Below are 17,879 nucleotides of genomic sequence, written 5' to 3'. Positions count from 1 at the left end.
GTAAATTCATGAATTTTGGCCAACTACCACACTGAATACAGCTGTCTGTCTGGTGTTATTATATGGAGGGCTTTTAATGCCAAAAATAAAGACCAAACTATACAGCCTATTTTTGTCATTAACAACTCTCTATATTCCTACAACCTCGGTCAAATCAAATCAAATCAAATTGTATTTGTCACATGCACCGAATACAACAGGTATAGACTTTACCGAGTTTACAGAGTAGCAGCAGCGTATGTGAAGAGTGTGAGAGTATTAAAGTGTGAGTGTGAGTGTGTGTGAGTGTGTGTGTGAGTGTGTGTGTGAGTGTGTGTGTGAGCGTGTCAGTGTAGTATGTGTGAGTGTGTGGGTAGAGTCCAGTGAGTGTAGATAGAACCAATGCAAAAAAAGGGTGGGGTCAATGTAAATAGTCTGGGTAGCCATTTGATGAACTGTTCAGCAGTCTTATGGCTTGGGGGTAGCAGCTGTTCAAGAGCCTTTCAGGAGCCTTCAGGAGCCTTGGCGCTCTGGTATCGCTTGTTGTGTGGTAGCAGAGAGAACAGTCTATGACTACGGTGGCTGAAGTGTTTGGCAATATTTAGGGCCTTCCTCTGACACCGCCTGGTATCGAGGTCCTGTATGACAGGAAGCTTGGCCCCAGTGATGTACTGGGCCGTACACACTACCCTCTGTAGCTCCTTACAGTCAGATGCCGAGCAGTTGCCATACGAGGAGGTGGTGAAGCCAGTCAAAATGCTCTCGATGGTGCAGCTGTAGAACTTTTTTTGAGAATCTGAGGACCCAAGCCAAAAATGTTCAGTCTCCTGAGGGGGAAGAGGTGTTGTCGTGCCCTCTTCACGAATGTGTTGGTGTGTTTGGACCGTGATAGTTCCTTAGTGATGTGGACACAGAGGAACTTGAAGCGTACTTGGCCCCCATTTTCCTGTAGTCCACGATCACCTGCCAGATCTCTGACTTCCGCCCTATAGGCTGTCTCATCGTCATTGGTAATCAGGCCCACCACCGTCGGGTCATTGGCACACTTACTGATGGTGTTGGAGTCGTGTGTGGCCACACAGTCATTGGGTGAACAGGAAGTACAGGAAGGGACTAAGCACGCACACCTGAGGGGCCCCTGTGTTGAGGGTCAGCGTGTCGGATGTGTTGTTGCCTACCCTCAGCACCTGGGGGCAGCCCGTCAGGAAGTCCAGGATCCAGTTGCAGAGGGAGGTGTTCAGTCCCAGGGTCCTTAGCTTAGTGATGAGCTTTGTGGGCACTATGGTGTTGAACGCTGAGCTGTAGTCAATGAACAGCATTCTCAAGTAGGTTTTCCTTTTGTGCAGGTGGGAAAGGCCAGTGTGAAGTGAAATTGAGATTGGGTCATCGGTGGATCTGTTGGGGCGGTATGCAAATCGGTGTACGTCTAAGGTTTCTGGGATGATGGTATTGATGTGAGTCATGATCAGCCTTTCAAAGCATTTCATGGCTACAGACATGAGTGCTACGGGGCGATAGTCATTTAGACTGGTTACCTTCGTGTTCTTGGGCACAGGCACTATGGTGGTCTGCTTGAAACATGTTGGTATTACAGACTCAGACAGGGAGAGGTTTTAATGTCAGTGAAAACACTTGCCAGTTGGTCAGCGCATGCTCTGAGTATGCGTGCTGGTAACCAGTCTGGCTCTGCGGTCTTGTGAATGTTAAAACCTCTTAATCACATCGGCTACGGAGAGCGTCATCACACAGTCGTCCAGAACAGCTGATGCTCTCATGCATGGTTCTGTGTTGCTTGCCTCGAAGCGAGCATACAAGGCATTTATCTCGTCCGGTAGGCTCATGTCACTGGGCAACTCATGGCTGAGTTTCCCTTTGTAATATGTGATAGTTTGCAAGCCCTGCCACATCCGACGAGCATCAGAGCTGGTGTAGTAGGATTCGATCTCCGTCCTTTATTGAAGCTTTGCCTGTTTGATGGTTCCTCGGAGGGTGTAGCAGGATTTCTTAAAGCGTCCGGATTAGTGTCCCGCTCCTTGTAAGAGGAAGCTCTACCCTTTAGCTCAGTTGCGGATGTTGCCTGTAATCCATGGCTTCTGGTTGGGAAATGTACCTATATGGGGGATGACATCTTCGATGCACTTATTAAATGAATCCGGTGATGTGGTAAAACTCCTGTTATCAGATGAATCGAAACAGTCCTGTAGCCTAGCATCCCCTTCATCTCTATTGAGCGAGTCACTGCTACTTCCTGCTACAGTTCATCAAATCAAAATCAAATCAAATTAATTTATGAAGCCCTTCTTAGATCAGCTGATATCTCAAAGTGCTGTACAGAAACCCAGCCTAAAAACTCCAATTAGCAAAACCAAGAGAGGTACCAAATGTTCATAGATGACCAGCAAATAATAATAATCACAGTGGATGTCGAGGGTGCGACAAGTCAACACCTCAGGAGTAAACGTCAGTTGGCTTTTCATAGCCGATCATTGATAGTATCTCTACCGCTCCTGCTGTCTCTAGAGAGTTGAAAACAGCAGGTCTGAGACAGATAGCACGTCCGGTGAACAGGTCAGGGTTCCATAGCCGCAGGAAGAACAGTTGAAACTGGAGCAGCAGCACGGCCAGGTGGACTGGGGACAGCAAGGAGTCATCATGCCAGGTAGTTGAAACTAGTTAGATTTTCCAAATGGACGGTGAGCTTTGTATACATCTCTGTGTGTGGAGTGAAGGGGATCTAGAGTTTTTTTCACCTGGTAGAAATGAGGTAAAACGGATTTCAGTTTTCCTGCGTTAAAATCACGGTCCACTAGGGTGGGCCTCTCGGTGAGTATTTTCTTCTTTGCTTATGGCCCAATAACAGCTCATTGATTGGTCTTAGTGGTCTTAGTGCCAGCATCAGTTTGTGGTGGTTAATAGACAGCTAAGAATATTATAGATAAATATTTTTTCATAAATAGTATGGTTTACAGCTTATCGTGAGGTATTCTAACTCAGGCGAGGGGAACTTCAATTACTAACTTAATATTAGAGATCGTGCACCAGCTGTTGTTAACAGAGAGACACACATCACCACCCCACTTGAGTTTACAGGACGCTGCCGTTCTGTCCAACGTATAGAAAAAAAAACAGCTCGATTTTGGTTTGTGTCTGGGATGTAACCAGGTCGATTGATTGATTTGAATTTAGTAGATGATTTAAAATACATAAACAATATAGAGGACAATAAACACAATAAAGCACTAAGGCTTCCGTTGTTTCGTGACCAGGTTGTTCTTCTGTCTTCTCTTCCAGGGAGTGTTCCTGTTCAGTGCTGTCCAGATGGTTCCTCTCACCATGAACAACTACGTGTTCCCGGCCTGGGGCCAGGGAGTAGGCTGGTGCATGGCGCTGTCCTCCATGCTCCTGATACCTGGATACATGGTCTATATGTTCCTCAACCTCAAGGGGGATTACAAAGAGGTAACACATCACCTTCTGTCTTCCTCAGATGCTGCCAATCACTATATATATATATATTGTATTTATTATGGATCTTCATTAGTTCCTGCCAAGGCAGCAGCTACTCTTCCTGGGGTTTATTATGGGTCTTCATTAGTTCCTGCCAAGGCAGCAGCTACTCTTCCTGGGGTTTATTATGGATCCCCATTAGTTCCTGCCAAGGCAGCAGCTACTCTTCCTGGGGTTTATTATGGGTCTTCATTAGTTCCTGCCAAGGCAGCAGCTACTCTTCCTGGGGTTTATTATGGATCCCCATTAGTTCCTGCCAAGGCAGCAGCTACTCTTCCTGGGGTTTATTATGGATCCCCATTAGTTCCTGCCAAGGCAGCAGCTACTCTTCCTGGGGTTTATTATGGGTCTTCATTAGTTCCTGCCAAGGCAGCAGCTACTCTTCCTGGGGTTTATTATGGATCCCCATTAGTTCCTGCCAAGGCAGCAGCTACTCTTCTTGGGGTTTATTATGGATCCCCATTAGTTCCTGCCAAGGCAGCAGCTACTCTTCCTGGGGTTTATTATGGATCCCCATTAGTTCCTGCCAAGGCAGCAGCTACTCTTCCTGGGGTTTATTATGGGTCTTCATTAGTTCCTGCCTAGGCAGCAGCTACTCTTCCTGGGGTTTAATATGGATCTTCATTAGTTCCTACCAAGGCAGCAGTTACTCTTCCTGGGGTTTATTATGGATCCCCATTAGTTCCTGCCAAGGCAGCAGCTACTCTTCCTGGGGTTTATTATGGATCTTCATTAGTTCCTGCCAAGGCAGCAGCTACTCTTCCTGGGGTTTATTATGGATCCCCATTAGTTCCTGCCAAGGCAGCAGCTACTCTTCCTGGGGTTTATTATGGGTCCCCATTAGTTCCTGCCAAGGCAGCAGATACTCTTCCTGGGATTTATTATGGATCCCCATTAGTTCCTGCCAAGGCAGCAGCTACTCTTCCTGGGGTTTATTATGGGTCCCCATTAGTTCCTGCCAAGGCAGCAGATACTCTTCCTGGGATTTATTATGGATCTTCATTAGTTCCTGCCAAGGCAGCAGATACTCTTCCTGGGATTTATTATGGATCCCCATTAGTTCCTGCCAAGGCAGCAGATACTCTTCCTGGGGTTTATTATGGATCCCCATTAGTTCCTGCCAAGGCAGCAGATACTCTTCCTGGGATTTATTATGGATCTTCATTAGTTCCTGCAAATGCAGCAGCTCAGGCCACTGCTCTGCTACCACAGATCTACAATACACAATCCATGTTGACGTGTGTGTACAGTGCATGTGTTAGCATGGGTATGTGTCTGTGCCTGTGTTTGTGTCTCTTCACAGTCCCCGCTGTTCCATAAGGTGTATTTTTATCTCTTTTTATAAATCTGATTGTACTGCTTGCATGAGATACTTTATGTGGTCATGGCTCTATGTAGTACTGTGCACCTCCCATAGTATGTTCTGGACTTGGGAACTGTGAAGAGACCTCTGGTGGCATGTCGTGTGGGATATGCATGGGTGTTCGAGCTGTGTGCCAGTAGTTTGAATTCATTAATACTTGTATTTGTGAGAGGTATTGACATGTTGAATGCACCGAGCTGTCTGTTTAATTTCTCGTCCACTTTGAGCCATGAGAGATTGACATGCATATTATTAATGTTAGCTCTCTGTGTACATTTAAGGGCCAGCCGTGCTGCCCTGTTCTGAGCCAATTGTAAAGTCCATCTTTGTGGTACCAGACCACACAACTGGACAGTAGTCCAGGTGTGACAAAACTAGGGCCTGTAGGACCTGCCTTGTTGATAGTGTTGTTAAGAAGGTAGAAACTAGGGCCTGTAGGACCTGCCTTGTTGATAGTGTTGTTAAGAAGGTAGACACTAGGGCCTGTAGGACCTGCCTTGTTGATAGTGCTGTTAAGAAGGTAGAAACTAGGGCCTGTAGGACCTGCCTTGTTGATAGTGTTGTTAAGAAGGTAGAAACTAGGGCCTGTAGGACCTGCCTTGTTGATAGTGCTGTTAAGAAGGTAGAAACTAGGGCCTGTAGGACCTGCCTTGTTGATAGTGTTGTTAAGAAGGTAGAAACTAGGACCTGTAGGACCTGCCTTGTCGATAGTGTTGTTAAGAAGGCAGAGCAGGGCTTTATTATGGACAGACTTCTCCCCATCTTAGCTACTGTTGTATCAATATGTTTCGACCATGACAGTTTACAATCCAGGGTTACTCCAAGCAGTTTAGTCATCTCACCTGGCTCAATTTCCACATTAATCATTACAAGATTTAGTTGAGGTTTAGGGTTTAATGAATGAATAGTCCCAAATTCAATGCTTTTAGTTTTGGAAATATTTAGAACAAGTGCATTTCTTGCCATTCTGAAACTAACAGCAGCTCTTTGTTAAGTGTTGCAGTCATTTCAGTCACTGTAGTAGCTGACGTGTATAGTGTTGAGTTATCCACATACATAGAAACTCTGCTTTTATTCAAAGCCAGTGGCTTTAACCGGAAGTGATGTAACTTTTAGTTGTCATTAGTAAAGATTTTAAAAAGGAGACACTTTTATCCAAATCAACTTTGACATTTTTTTTGTATTTCGCAATCCGGGTGTTCCCTGGAATCGAACCCACTATTCTGGCGTTACAAGAGCTCACATACTGTATATTCAGAGTCATGGGGTGGCCATTTTGTGTCCACAAAACAGCTCAGCCCTCACAAATCAAAAAAAAAGCTTCCCAAAATAACCATATCATGTGATTCCGAAAGAGATCCGGCTCGAAGGACCAATGGCCTGCAGCAGAGTTTGGATTTTGTAGTATTTTAAGTAGATGGGAAGGCACGTAATCCAAAAACAAGTTTGGAATATTGCTGCTGGCGATTACTGTTTTTATCTTAATCTGCATAAATAATCGTCGCCTTCTCACAGACATAGTAAAAGCCAAGTTTGAGGACAGCAAATGTTTCCCATTATGGCTTGAGCGTTATGTCTTGAGCATGACATTAGACTTGGACATATACAGTGCCTTCAGAAATTATTCAAACCCCTTGACTTATTCCATGTTTTGTAGTGTTACAGCTTGAATTCAAAATTGATTAAATATCTTGTTTTTTTTCCCTTCAATCCCCCACATGGACAAATGGAAAACATGTTTAAAAATGTATTGAAAATGAAATACAGAAATATCTAATTTACATAAGTATTCACACCCCTGAGTCAATAATTTAAAGAGGATCACTTTTGGCCAGAGATTACAGATGTTACTCTTTCTGGGTAAATCTCTAAGAGCTTCCCACTCCCGTTGCCCATTATTCTATTTCAAAATTCTTGGATTTTGATCGTTGCTAGACAGACGTTTTCAGGTCAAAAAATACCCCATAATGACAAAGCAAAAACGGGTTTAGAAATGTTCGCAAATTTATACCAAAATAAAAAACTGAAATCACATTTACATAAGTATTCAGACCCTTTACTCAGTAATTTGTTGAAGCCCCTTTGGCAGTGATTACAGCCTCGAGTCGTCTTGGGTATGATGCTACAAGCTTTGCACACCTGTATTTGGGGAGTTTCTCCCAATCTGCTCTGTCAGGTTTGATGGCGAGCGTCACTGCACAGCTATTTTCAGACCAGAGAATCTTTTTTTTTGGGGTACCCTTCCCAGATCTGTGCCTCGACACAATCCTGTCTCATAGCTCTACGGACAACTCCTTCAACCTCATGGTTTGGTTTTTGCTCTGACATGTACTGTCAACTCTGGGACCTTATATAGACAGATGTGTACCTTTCAAAATCATGTCCAATCAATTGAATTTACCAAAGGTGGACTCCAATCAAGTTGTAGAAACATCTCAAGGATGATCAATGGAAACACAGATGCACCTTGTGCTCAATTTAAAGTCTCAAAGCAAAGGGTCTGAATACTTATGTAAATAAGGTCTTTCTGTTTTTTTATTTTAAATACATTTACAAAAATGTCTAAAAACCTGTTTTCGCTTTGTCATTATGGGGTATAGTGTGCAGATGGATGAGGGAAATGATTATTTAATCAATATAGAATAAGCCTGAAGCATTACAAAATGTGGAAAAAGTCAAGGGGTCTGAATACTTTCCGAATGCACTGTAGAAATAGACAGAATTAAACATAGAGAAATAGACATAGAAATTGACATCGAAATAGACATTGACATAGAAATAGACAGAAAACGACATAGAAATCGACAGAAATTGACGTAGAAATAGACATAGAAATAGACATAGAGAAAAAGACAGAAACAGACATAGAAATAGACATAAATAAACATTGACATGGAAATAGACAGGGGTAATAGACATAGAGAAATAGACAGAGAAATAGAGATAGAAACAGACATAGACATAGAAATAGACATAGAAATAAACGTAGCTATAGAAATAGGCATAGAGAAATAGACACTGACATAGAAATAGACAGGGAAATCGACAGACAGGGAAATAGACATGGAGAAATAGACAGAGAAATAGACATATAGACATAGACATAGACATGTAGACATAGACATAGACAGACATAGAGAAAGAGACATTGACATAGAAATAGACAGAAATAGACATAGAAATAGACAGGGAAATCGACAGACAGGGAAATAGACATAGAGAAATAGACAGAGAAATAGACATATAGACATAGACATAGAAATAGACATATAGACATAGACATAGACAGACATAGAGAAAGAGACATAGACAGACAGATAGACATAGAAATAGACATAGATATTCAGTTGAAAAAGGTCACAGAGAGGAAGGAGTATGAGTCCGGTCAGTCACGTGATCGCTGTTCAGCTGCAGCTTGCAGTGAAAGGCTGATCCGTAATTGTCGGTTCGGTTGGAGGCGCTGCTGCAGTCGTCACTTGCAACGAGACGAGCAGCTGTCAGCCCCTTTTGTGTCAGTCAGTGGAGTCTTGATTGCCTAAATTGTAGCAATCAGTTCACTTGATTAGTATGTGTCAAGCAACAGATGGAAGTAGGTTCTGGCAGACACTGAGACAGCTAGCTATCTAGTGGATCATGATACAATGTGTAGCATAATAACAAGATATTCGATGGTAGCAATGTGAAAGCTTCATTTACTGCAGTGGGCTAAATCAGGGTCACGCAGAGTGTTTCTTGGCAGTCCTAAACAAATCTACACATGTGCCTAAAAAAAGGAAGAAGATACCTGTACCATGTCAGATACAGAGTTGAAATGTATTACATTTTGAGTTTGCCTCCCAATATTACACTTAATATACATCACAGAAGACTGAAATATAACAACATCGTTTGACATAGAAACACTGGATTTTTTGAGTCTTTTTTTTAAAATAATGTTTAAAAAAAAAAATAAATAATTATGAAAAAAATATGAATAACATTCCACCCATGAGGCCAGTAGATAATTTGACTGCAGGAAAGGGCTACAAATGTCAACAAGCAGACTGCAGTTGTTGTTGTTGTTGTTGTTGTTGTTGTTGTTGTTGTTGTTGTTGTTGTTGTTGTTGTTGTTGTTGTTGTTGTTGTTGAATCGTATCGTTTCTTCGCAGCGTTTGCAGGAGGCGTGGTAACGTTGTAACTCAACAATGTGAAAGCCTAAAGAATCCAGCACCACGGGCGTTTTAAAAAAAAAAAAATAAACGTGTCGTTCTCTCGCACATTGCAGCGTCTGCGGATAATGATCCAGCCCCCGATGATGGTGAAAGGAGAACGCCAGGAGAACGGCCCTGAGCAGACTGCAGCAGAAGCAGAGAACCTGGCCACTGAAGAGGCTTACATCTAAACCTTGTTACTACATCCTAAACCCTCGAGGGCAAACTCTCTGCAGAAAACAACGTAATCAAGGTGAAACGCAACCAAGGGATTCGTCTCAAATGGCACACAATTACCTATGTAGTTACACTGCTTTTTACCAGGGCCAATATAGATAGTGTTTCATATAGGTATTAGTCCTTCTGGGCCCTGGTCAAATGGTACCCTATTCCCTCTGGGCCCTGGTCAAATGGTACCCTATTCCCCCTGGGCCCTGGTCAAATGGTACCCTATTTCCTCTGGGCCCTGGTCAAATGGAACCCTATTCCCTCTGGGCCCTGGTCAAATGGCCCCCTATTCCCTCTGGTCCCTGGTCCAATGGTACCCTATTCCCTCTGGGCCCTGGTCAAATGGTACACTATTCCCTCTGGGCCCTGATCAAATGGTACCCTATTCCCTCTGGGCCCTGGTCAAATGGTACCCTATTCCCTCTGGGCCCTGGTCTAATGGTACCCTATTCCTTCTGGGCCCTGGTCAAATGGTACCCTATTCCCTCTGGGCCCTGGTCAAATGGCCCCCTATTCCCTCTGGGCCCTGGTCCAATGGTACCCTATTCCCTCTGGGCCCTGGTCAAATGGTACACTATTCCCTCTGGGCCCTGATCAAATGGTACCCTATTCCCTCTGGGCCCTGGTCAAATGGTACCCTATTCCCTCTGGGCCCTGATCAAATGGTACCCTATTCCCTCTGGGCCCTGGTCAAATGGTACCCTATTACCTCTGGGCCCTGGTCAAATGGTACCCTATTCCCTCTGGGCCCTGGTCAAATGGAACCCTATTCCCTATGGGCCCTGGTCAAATGGAACCCTATTCCCTATGGGCCCTGGTCAAATGGAACCATATTCCCTCTGGGCCCTGGTCAAATGGAACCCTATTCCCTCTGGGCCCTGGTCAAATGGTACCCTATTCCCTCTGGGCCCTTGTCAAATGGAACCCTATTCCCTCTGGGCCCTGGTCTAAAGTAGTGCACTACATAGGGAAAAGTGTTCTATTTGAGATGAAAAAAATGACTTCGATGTCTATCTAATCACCTACCTCCAGGGGAAACATGTGACCAACCTGATTACTATTTTGTTTTCTTTTTTTTCTTTAAAAATGTTTTTATTTTATTTTTGTTGGTTTGTAAAAAAAAAAAAAGGAGTAAAACAGAAAGAAGAAAGGTAGATTAAGATCAGAATGAAGAAAGGTAAAGTAGATTAACTAGCCAGATCAGAATGAAGAAAGGTAGATTAACTAGCCAGATCAGAATGAAGAAAGGTAGATTAACTAGCCAGATCAGAATGAAGAAAGGCTATGTTACAGGACATGCATGATGTTATTGGCAACGGTTCTATTTCTTATGCAAAACAGTCTTTTCTGAAATTATTACCTAGAAAATTACTGTAATTTGAATTGTAATTTAAATTCGGAGGCCCAATATGATTCAACACTACTGTGCTAATTTAAGATATTTACTTAAATTAATCTATTAAAAATACAATTATTGTAAAAAGGTTATATATAGATTATAATTCATATGTGTTTGTATTTAAAATAAATATAGAAAAAGGAATGGAATGTGTTACAGAAAGTAGTGAAATGAATGCAAAATTAAAGATGCATAGTGGAATTGAATATTGACCAATTATAAGCAATGACCATTATGGGATAGTGCAACCTGAAAAGGCCAAATCTCCATAATCTATGTATATAATATTATCACTGTTTTCCAAGATCCGGCCATTTTTACCACTATTTTACCCCTTTACTTATTTTCCTTTGAAAAGCACAAAGTTCCAGTGTGGATCTCAAAGCTTCCCATTCGGTATGACTATTACAAAATGCAGATTAACATTATCATACCAGAGACTGTTACAATTGTATCTTTGTTTTCTAAAGAACAATAACTTTTTTTTTTTTAAAGAATCATTTTGTAGGATGTGTTCTATGTAAGAGTGAGATGGACCAAAATCATACACATGTCAATAATAAAAAAACAAGATTACCAACCTATTGACATGAGACATATATATCCCTCCCATCCCGTCAATCCAGATAACACAGTACTATAAGCATTATTATCACAGAAGTAGCATTTGAGCAGTGACTGCATGACAATTCCTTCTAACAATCCAGAGATACTGTTTAAACTTCAAACTTGTTTCCCACATTAGTCCAGACCTCAGGAACAGTCGTGAAAAGTGACCAAATTATCTGATGAAACTACAGAGATGATAGCCAGTCGTCTGTTGTTAGTCAATCATTCTAGTCCTAGTCTGACTGTGCAGGTTTCCTATGTCAGGTTCTGTAAGAGAAGTGTTATAGATGGACCACAACCTATCCTGGTCCGAAAACATAGGCCAATATTACTACTGAAATTATACTTTTCTTTTTCATTTTTTTTGAAAGAGGAAACATTAATTATCAAGTTTTTTTTCAATAAATAAATATATATATAGTATCAATCAAAAATATGCACACACCTACTCATTCAAAGGTTTTTCTTAATTTTTTACATTGTATATTAATAGTGAAGACATCAAAACTATGAAGTAACACATATGGAATCATGTAGTAACCAAACTGAGATGATTTGGGAGGAGTTGGACCACAGAGTGAAGGAAAAGAAGCCAACAAGTGCTCAGCATATGTGGGAACTTCAAGACGATTGGAAAATCATTCCAGGTGAAACTGGTTGAGAGAATGCCAAGGCGACTTATATATTTGTTTAACACTTTTTTGGTTACTACATGATTCCATATGTGTTATTTCATAGTTTTTCTGCCTTCACTTTTATTCTACAATGTAGAAAATAGTAAAAATAAGAAAAACCCTTGAATGTGTAGATTTGTCCAAACTGTTGATTAGTACTGTATATATACATATACAGTGGGGCAAATGCAAATTAATTAGTTAAAATTCATTCAATGTGATTTCCTGGATTTTTGTTTTAGATTCCGTCTCTCACAATTGTAGTGTACCTATGATAAAAAAAATTACAAACCTCTACGTGCTTTGTAAGTAGGAAAACCTGCAAAATCGGCAGTGTATCAAATACTTGTTCTCCCCACTGTGAAGACCGATTAGTACTGTATATATACATATACATATATAGATCGATTATATAGTAATCCAAACAAATTATCAAAGTTGTATTTCTATAAAGATTAAACTAGTTTGTTTCCATGGCAGCGACAAATGACAAGGATCTGGTTTAAATGAGTCATTTTAGTCACTGCAAAGAATATAAAACTAAAATGTGCAATGAATTAAGGTTCCCATTAATTTTGTATAAAGTTACCATACTGCAGTTTTCTGTCTTAAATGATGTTGTAAAACTCTACTGCGTTATACATGTAACTGTGAATGTCCAGATGAGTTTTTTTTTGTCTAAATGTTGAAAAAAATCTGCTATTATTTGCTGTTTTCTGCAATAATAGGATTATTTCAGAAACCTAAAGCACATATATCTCATATTATATTATATCTTTCTGAAATGTAAAAAAAAAATAATAGATGGCAATAACAATAATAGTAGAATAATTAAATCATAGATAGATACACTTGTCTAGTCAAAGAATCTTGTTTTGTATATTTCTACCAGTCTCATGGGCCTAATGTAAAATATTCTATGTACAATATATAATACATGGTGTTAGATGGTGTTATATGAAAAAAGCATGATTGCCATATATGTTATCTGCAGAAGTAAATAAAGAACTATAGATTATAACGTGTGCTTTCATCATGTATATTTTTTTTATGGGGGAAATATTTGTATTTTAAATTTATATATATATATATATATATATATATATATATATATATATATTACAGCTGATTTATTTCAAACAAATGTATTTAAATCAGATGTAAAATGTTGTTAGATGTAGTTGTTACGATCAACTAGGAGTGGTGGGTGGAATCAGGCGCAGAGAGCAGAGTTCTGTCGTTTGTCAAATTTATTCACCAGCGCAACAAAACAGTCACGCCAACACACAGGGCGTACATAAGTTGCCAGTCCAAACAACAGGACAAAAATAGTCCGGAGAATAAAGACTCGAATAAATCACACCATCAAACACAGAGTAACAAGAAACAAGCCCGCACAAATACCCAGCGGGCCTAGTGTCCTTAAATACCCTACAAACAAACCCTAATACAAAACAACCCAATTACCCAATAACCCAAAACAAACAGAAAGGGAATCGATGGCAGCTAATAGGCCAGCGACGACGACCGCCGAGCACCGCCCGAACAGGAAGAGGCACCATCTTCGGCGAGGTTCGTGACAGTAGTATTACAAAGAGTAAGTAGATACTGTGTTTTATAAATCAGTAAAGGGATATTATGGCATGACACTGAGACCGGAGAACAGTATAGTAAACGCTTGACACAATAACTGCATCTCTCACCTTTAAAAGCCCAGAGTACAAAAATTAGATCCATCAGACAATATTGGGAACATGTCATTTGGATTTTAAATTACAGATTTTAGTTTCATCACAATGCACATGAACAATGGGATTCTTCTACATAGTGAAGAATGGAATCCTGTCCTTTTTAATACACATTATAAATTAATATGATATATTAATATATTGGTGACCTTTCCTTTGAATAATTAAATCTTTTTTTTAAACATTAAATAATTTTGAGTGAGCACTAAAATTAGCAAGCGGACGACTATTGTAGACTTGCGTCTAAATTGTCTTAATTCTCCAAAATTACCATTGATACAACTCCTGCTTATTATTAAATCGTCTTACAAGACTTGAGCAACCTTGACTTAATAACAAGATATGAACAAGATATGAATTCATTATTAATGATAAATAACATCCTTCCAAAATGTACCGTAGCGAGGGGCAGGAATTGGGGGGAACACAATTTATTTAGACATTTTAAGATGTTAAGAGGTTTTTACATTGTTCAGTTACAAGCCCCTAAAATCTCCAATTGTTTCCCTGAGAACGTCACATTTTAGTCATTTAGCAGAGGCTCATATCCATAGCGACTTACAAGTCAGTACATTCATCTTTAGATAGCTAGGTGGGACAACCACATATCACAGTCATAGTCAGTACATTCATTTTCAGATAGCTAGGTCGGACAACCACATATCACAATTGTAGCAGCTACACATCTCCTCAATGAAGTAGCTATCAGCAAAGACAATGCTAGTGGTTAACGTCTTTGAGATAGGGGGCGGTATTTTGACGTCTGGATGAAAAGCGTGCCCAAAGTAAACTGCCTGCTACTCAGGCCTAGAAGCTAGGATATGCATATAATCGGTGGATTTGGATAGAAAACACTCTAAAGTTTCTAGAACTGTTAAGATAATGTCTGTGAGTATAACAGAACTGAAATGTCAGGCGAAACCCTGAGGAATAACCCCCCCCCCCCCCCCCCCCCCCCCCCAAAAAAAAAGAACACTGATTTCAATGGCTAGCACTTTTATAATAGGGCGAAATCCTCCCAGATTGCAGTTCCTAGGGCTTCCACTAGATGTCAGTCTTTAGAAATAGTTTCATGCTGTTTTTTGGAAAAATGAGCCAGAGATTGTAGTTTTTCTAGGTGGCTCCCATTTTAGCTCTAGTGTTTCCAAGCGCGTGAATGAGAGTGTGTTCTTTGGTATTTTTCTCCGATAAAGACAGAAAGATTCTCCGTCTTCAATTGTATCGGCTATCACAGTGCCATCCATTTTGTCACCAAAGCCCCATACACTACCCACCATTGCGACCTGTACGCTCTCGTTAGTTGGCCCTCGCTTCATACTCGTCGCCAAATCCTCTGGCTACAGGTTATCTACAAGTCTCTGCTAGGTAAAGCCCCGCCTTATCTCAGCTCACTGGTCACCATAGCAGCACCCACTCGTAGCACGCGCTCCAGCAGATATATCTCACTGGTCACCCCCAAAGCCAATTCCTCCTTTGGTCGTCTTTCTTTCCAGTTCTCTGCTGCCCATGACTGGAATGAATTGCAAAAATCTCTGAAGCTGGAGACTCACATCTCCCTCACTAGCTTTAAGCACCAGCTGTCAGAGCAGCTTACAGCTCACTGCACCTGTACATAGCCCATCTGTAAACAGCCCATCTATCTACCTACCTCATCCCCATACTGGTATTTATTTATTTTGCTCCTTTGCACCCCAGTATCTCTACCTGCACATTCATCTTCTGCCAGTCTACCATTCCAGTGTTTAATTGCTATATTGTAATTACTTTGCCACCATGGCCTATTTATTTCCTTAACTTACCTCATTTGCACTCACTGTATATTGACTTTTTGTTTTCTTTTGTTCTACTGTATTATTGACTATGTTTTGTTTATTCCATGTGTAACTCTGTGTTGTTGTATGTGTCGAATTGCTACGCTTTATCTTGGCCAGGTCGCAGTTGCAAATGAGAACTTGTTCTCAACTAGCCTACCTGGTTAATTAAATAAAGGTGAAATAAATAAAAATGTGTGTATTTAGGGTACCTACGGTTTGATTATAAACGTTGATTGACTTGTTTGGATTTATTTATTAAATTTATTGGTAATGTTTGGGATTAATTTTGTATGCATTTTGAAGGAGGGAAACCGAGTGGATTATTGACTGAAGTGCGCCAGCTAAACCAAGTTATGGATATAAAGAAGGATTTTATCGAACAAAAGGACCATTTGTAATGTAACTGGGACGCTTTGGAGTGCCAACAGAAGAAGATCTTCAAAGGTAAGGCATATATTATATCGCTATTTCTGACTTTTGTGTCACAACTCCCTGGTTGAAGATGATTTGTTATGCATTTGTGTGCTGGACACTGTCCTCAGATAATCGCATGGTTTGCTTTCGCCGTAAAGCCTTTTTGAAATCTGACACAGCGGCTGGATTAACAACAAGTTAAACTTTATTTTTATATATTGCACTTGTGATTTCATGAAAGTTGAATATTTATAGTAATTTAATTTGTATTTGGCGCTCTGCAATTTCCCACTAATCCGCAAGAAGTTAAAGACAACATATTTTTGTATGTACTGTAACAGGCTAGTGCAGGAGGTAGATTATGTACTGTAACAGCTTAGTGCAGGAGGTATATTATGTACTGTAACAGCTTAGTGCAGGAGGTAGATTATTTAACATAACAGGTTAGTGCAGAAGGTAGATTATGTACTGTAACAGCTTAGTGCAGGAGGTATATTATGTACTGTAACAGGTTAGTACAGGAGATATATTATGTACTGTAACAGCTTAGTGCAGGAGGTAGATTATGTACTGTAACAGCTTAGTGCAGGAGGTAGATTATGTACTGTAACAGCTTAGTGCAGGAGGTAGATTATGTACTGTAACAGCTTAGTGCAGGAGGTATGTTATGTACTGTAACAGGTTAATGCAGGAGGTGTGTTATGTACTGTAACAGGTTAATGCAGGAGGTGTGTTATGTACTGTAACAGCTTAGTGCAGGAGGTATGTTATGTACTGTAACAGGTTAATGCAGGAGGTATGTTATGTACTGTAACAGGTTAATGCAGGAGGTGTGTTATGTACTGTAACAGGTTAATGCAGGAGGTGTGTTATGTACTGTAACAGGTTAATGCAGGAGGTGTGTTATGTACTGTAACAGGTTAATGCAGGAGGTGTGTTATGTACTGTAACAGGTTAATGCAGGAGGTGTGTTATGTACTGTAACAGGTTAGTGCAGGAGGTATGTTATGTACTGTAACAGGTTAATGCAGGAGGTGTGTTATGTACTGTAACAGGTTAATGCAGGAGGTGTGTTATGTACTGTAACAGGTTAATGCAGGAGGTGTGTTATGTACTGTAACAGGTTAATGCAGGAGGTATGGTATGTACTGTAACACGTTAGTGCAGGAGGTTTTCATATACAGTACCAGTCAAAAGTGTTAGAACACCTACTCTTTCAAGGGTTTTTCTTTATTTTGACTATTTTCTACATTGTAGAATAAGAGTGAAGACATCAACACTACGAAATAACACATATGGAATCATGTAGTAACCAAAACAGTGCTAAACAAATTAAAATATATTTTATATTTGAGATTCTTATAAGTAGCCTCCCTTTGCCTTGATGACCACTTTGCACACTCTTGGCATTCTCTCAGACCTTTTCATGAAGTAGTCACCTGGAATGCATTTCAATTAACAGGTGTGCCTTAAGTTAATTGTTTTCCTTCTTAATGCATTTGAGCCTATCAGCTGTGTTGTGACAAGGTATGGGTGGTATACAGAAGATACCCCTATTTGGTAAAAGACCCAAGTCCATATTATAGCTAGAACAGCTCATATAAGCAAAGAGAAACGACAGTCCATTATCACTCTAAGACATGAAGGTCAGTCAATACGGAACATTTCAAGAACTTTTAAAATTCCTTCAAGTGCAGTAGCAAAAACCATCAAGCTCTATGATGAAACTGTCTCTCATGAGGACCGCCACAGGAAAGGAAGACCCAGAGTTACCTCTGCTGCAGAGGATAAGTTCATTAGAGATAACTGGCTCTCATGAGGACCGCCACAGGAAAGGAAGACCCAGAGTTACCTCTGCTGCAGAGGATAAGTTAATTAGAGTGAACTACACCTAATATTGCAGCCCAAATAAATGCTTCACAATGTTCAAGTAACAGACACATCTCAACATCAA

General features: G+C 40.5%; 1 protein-coding gene across 1 annotated transcript in view; it reads left to right on the top strand.

Moving 5' to 3' along the window:
* Positions 1 to 9,534, top strand: part of slc6a1b (solute carrier family 6 member 1b) — a gene marked incomplete at its 5' end in the record, with an annotated part of 32,181 nt that extends 22,647 nt beyond the window's left edge. The window contains 2 exon segments of the mRNA XM_036984281.1: positions 3,271 to 3,438; positions 9,114 to 9,534. Of these exon segments, the coding sequence (XP_036840176.1) occupies positions 3,271 to 3,438; positions 9,114 to 9,230 (285 nt within the window). The 3' untranslated portion in view covers positions 9,231 to 9,534.
* Positions 9,535 to 17,879: the final 8,345 nt, after the last annotated feature.

The sequence above is a fragment of the Oncorhynchus mykiss genome, chromosome 7, assembly GCF_013265735.2.
Source record: "Oncorhynchus mykiss isolate Arlee chromosome 7, USDA_OmykA_1.1, whole genome shotgun sequence".
NCBI classification, from domain to species: Eukaryota; Metazoa; Chordata; class Actinopteri; order Salmoniformes; family Salmonidae; genus Oncorhynchus; species Oncorhynchus mykiss.
This window is presented reverse-complemented; position numbering and strand designations above follow the sequence as displayed.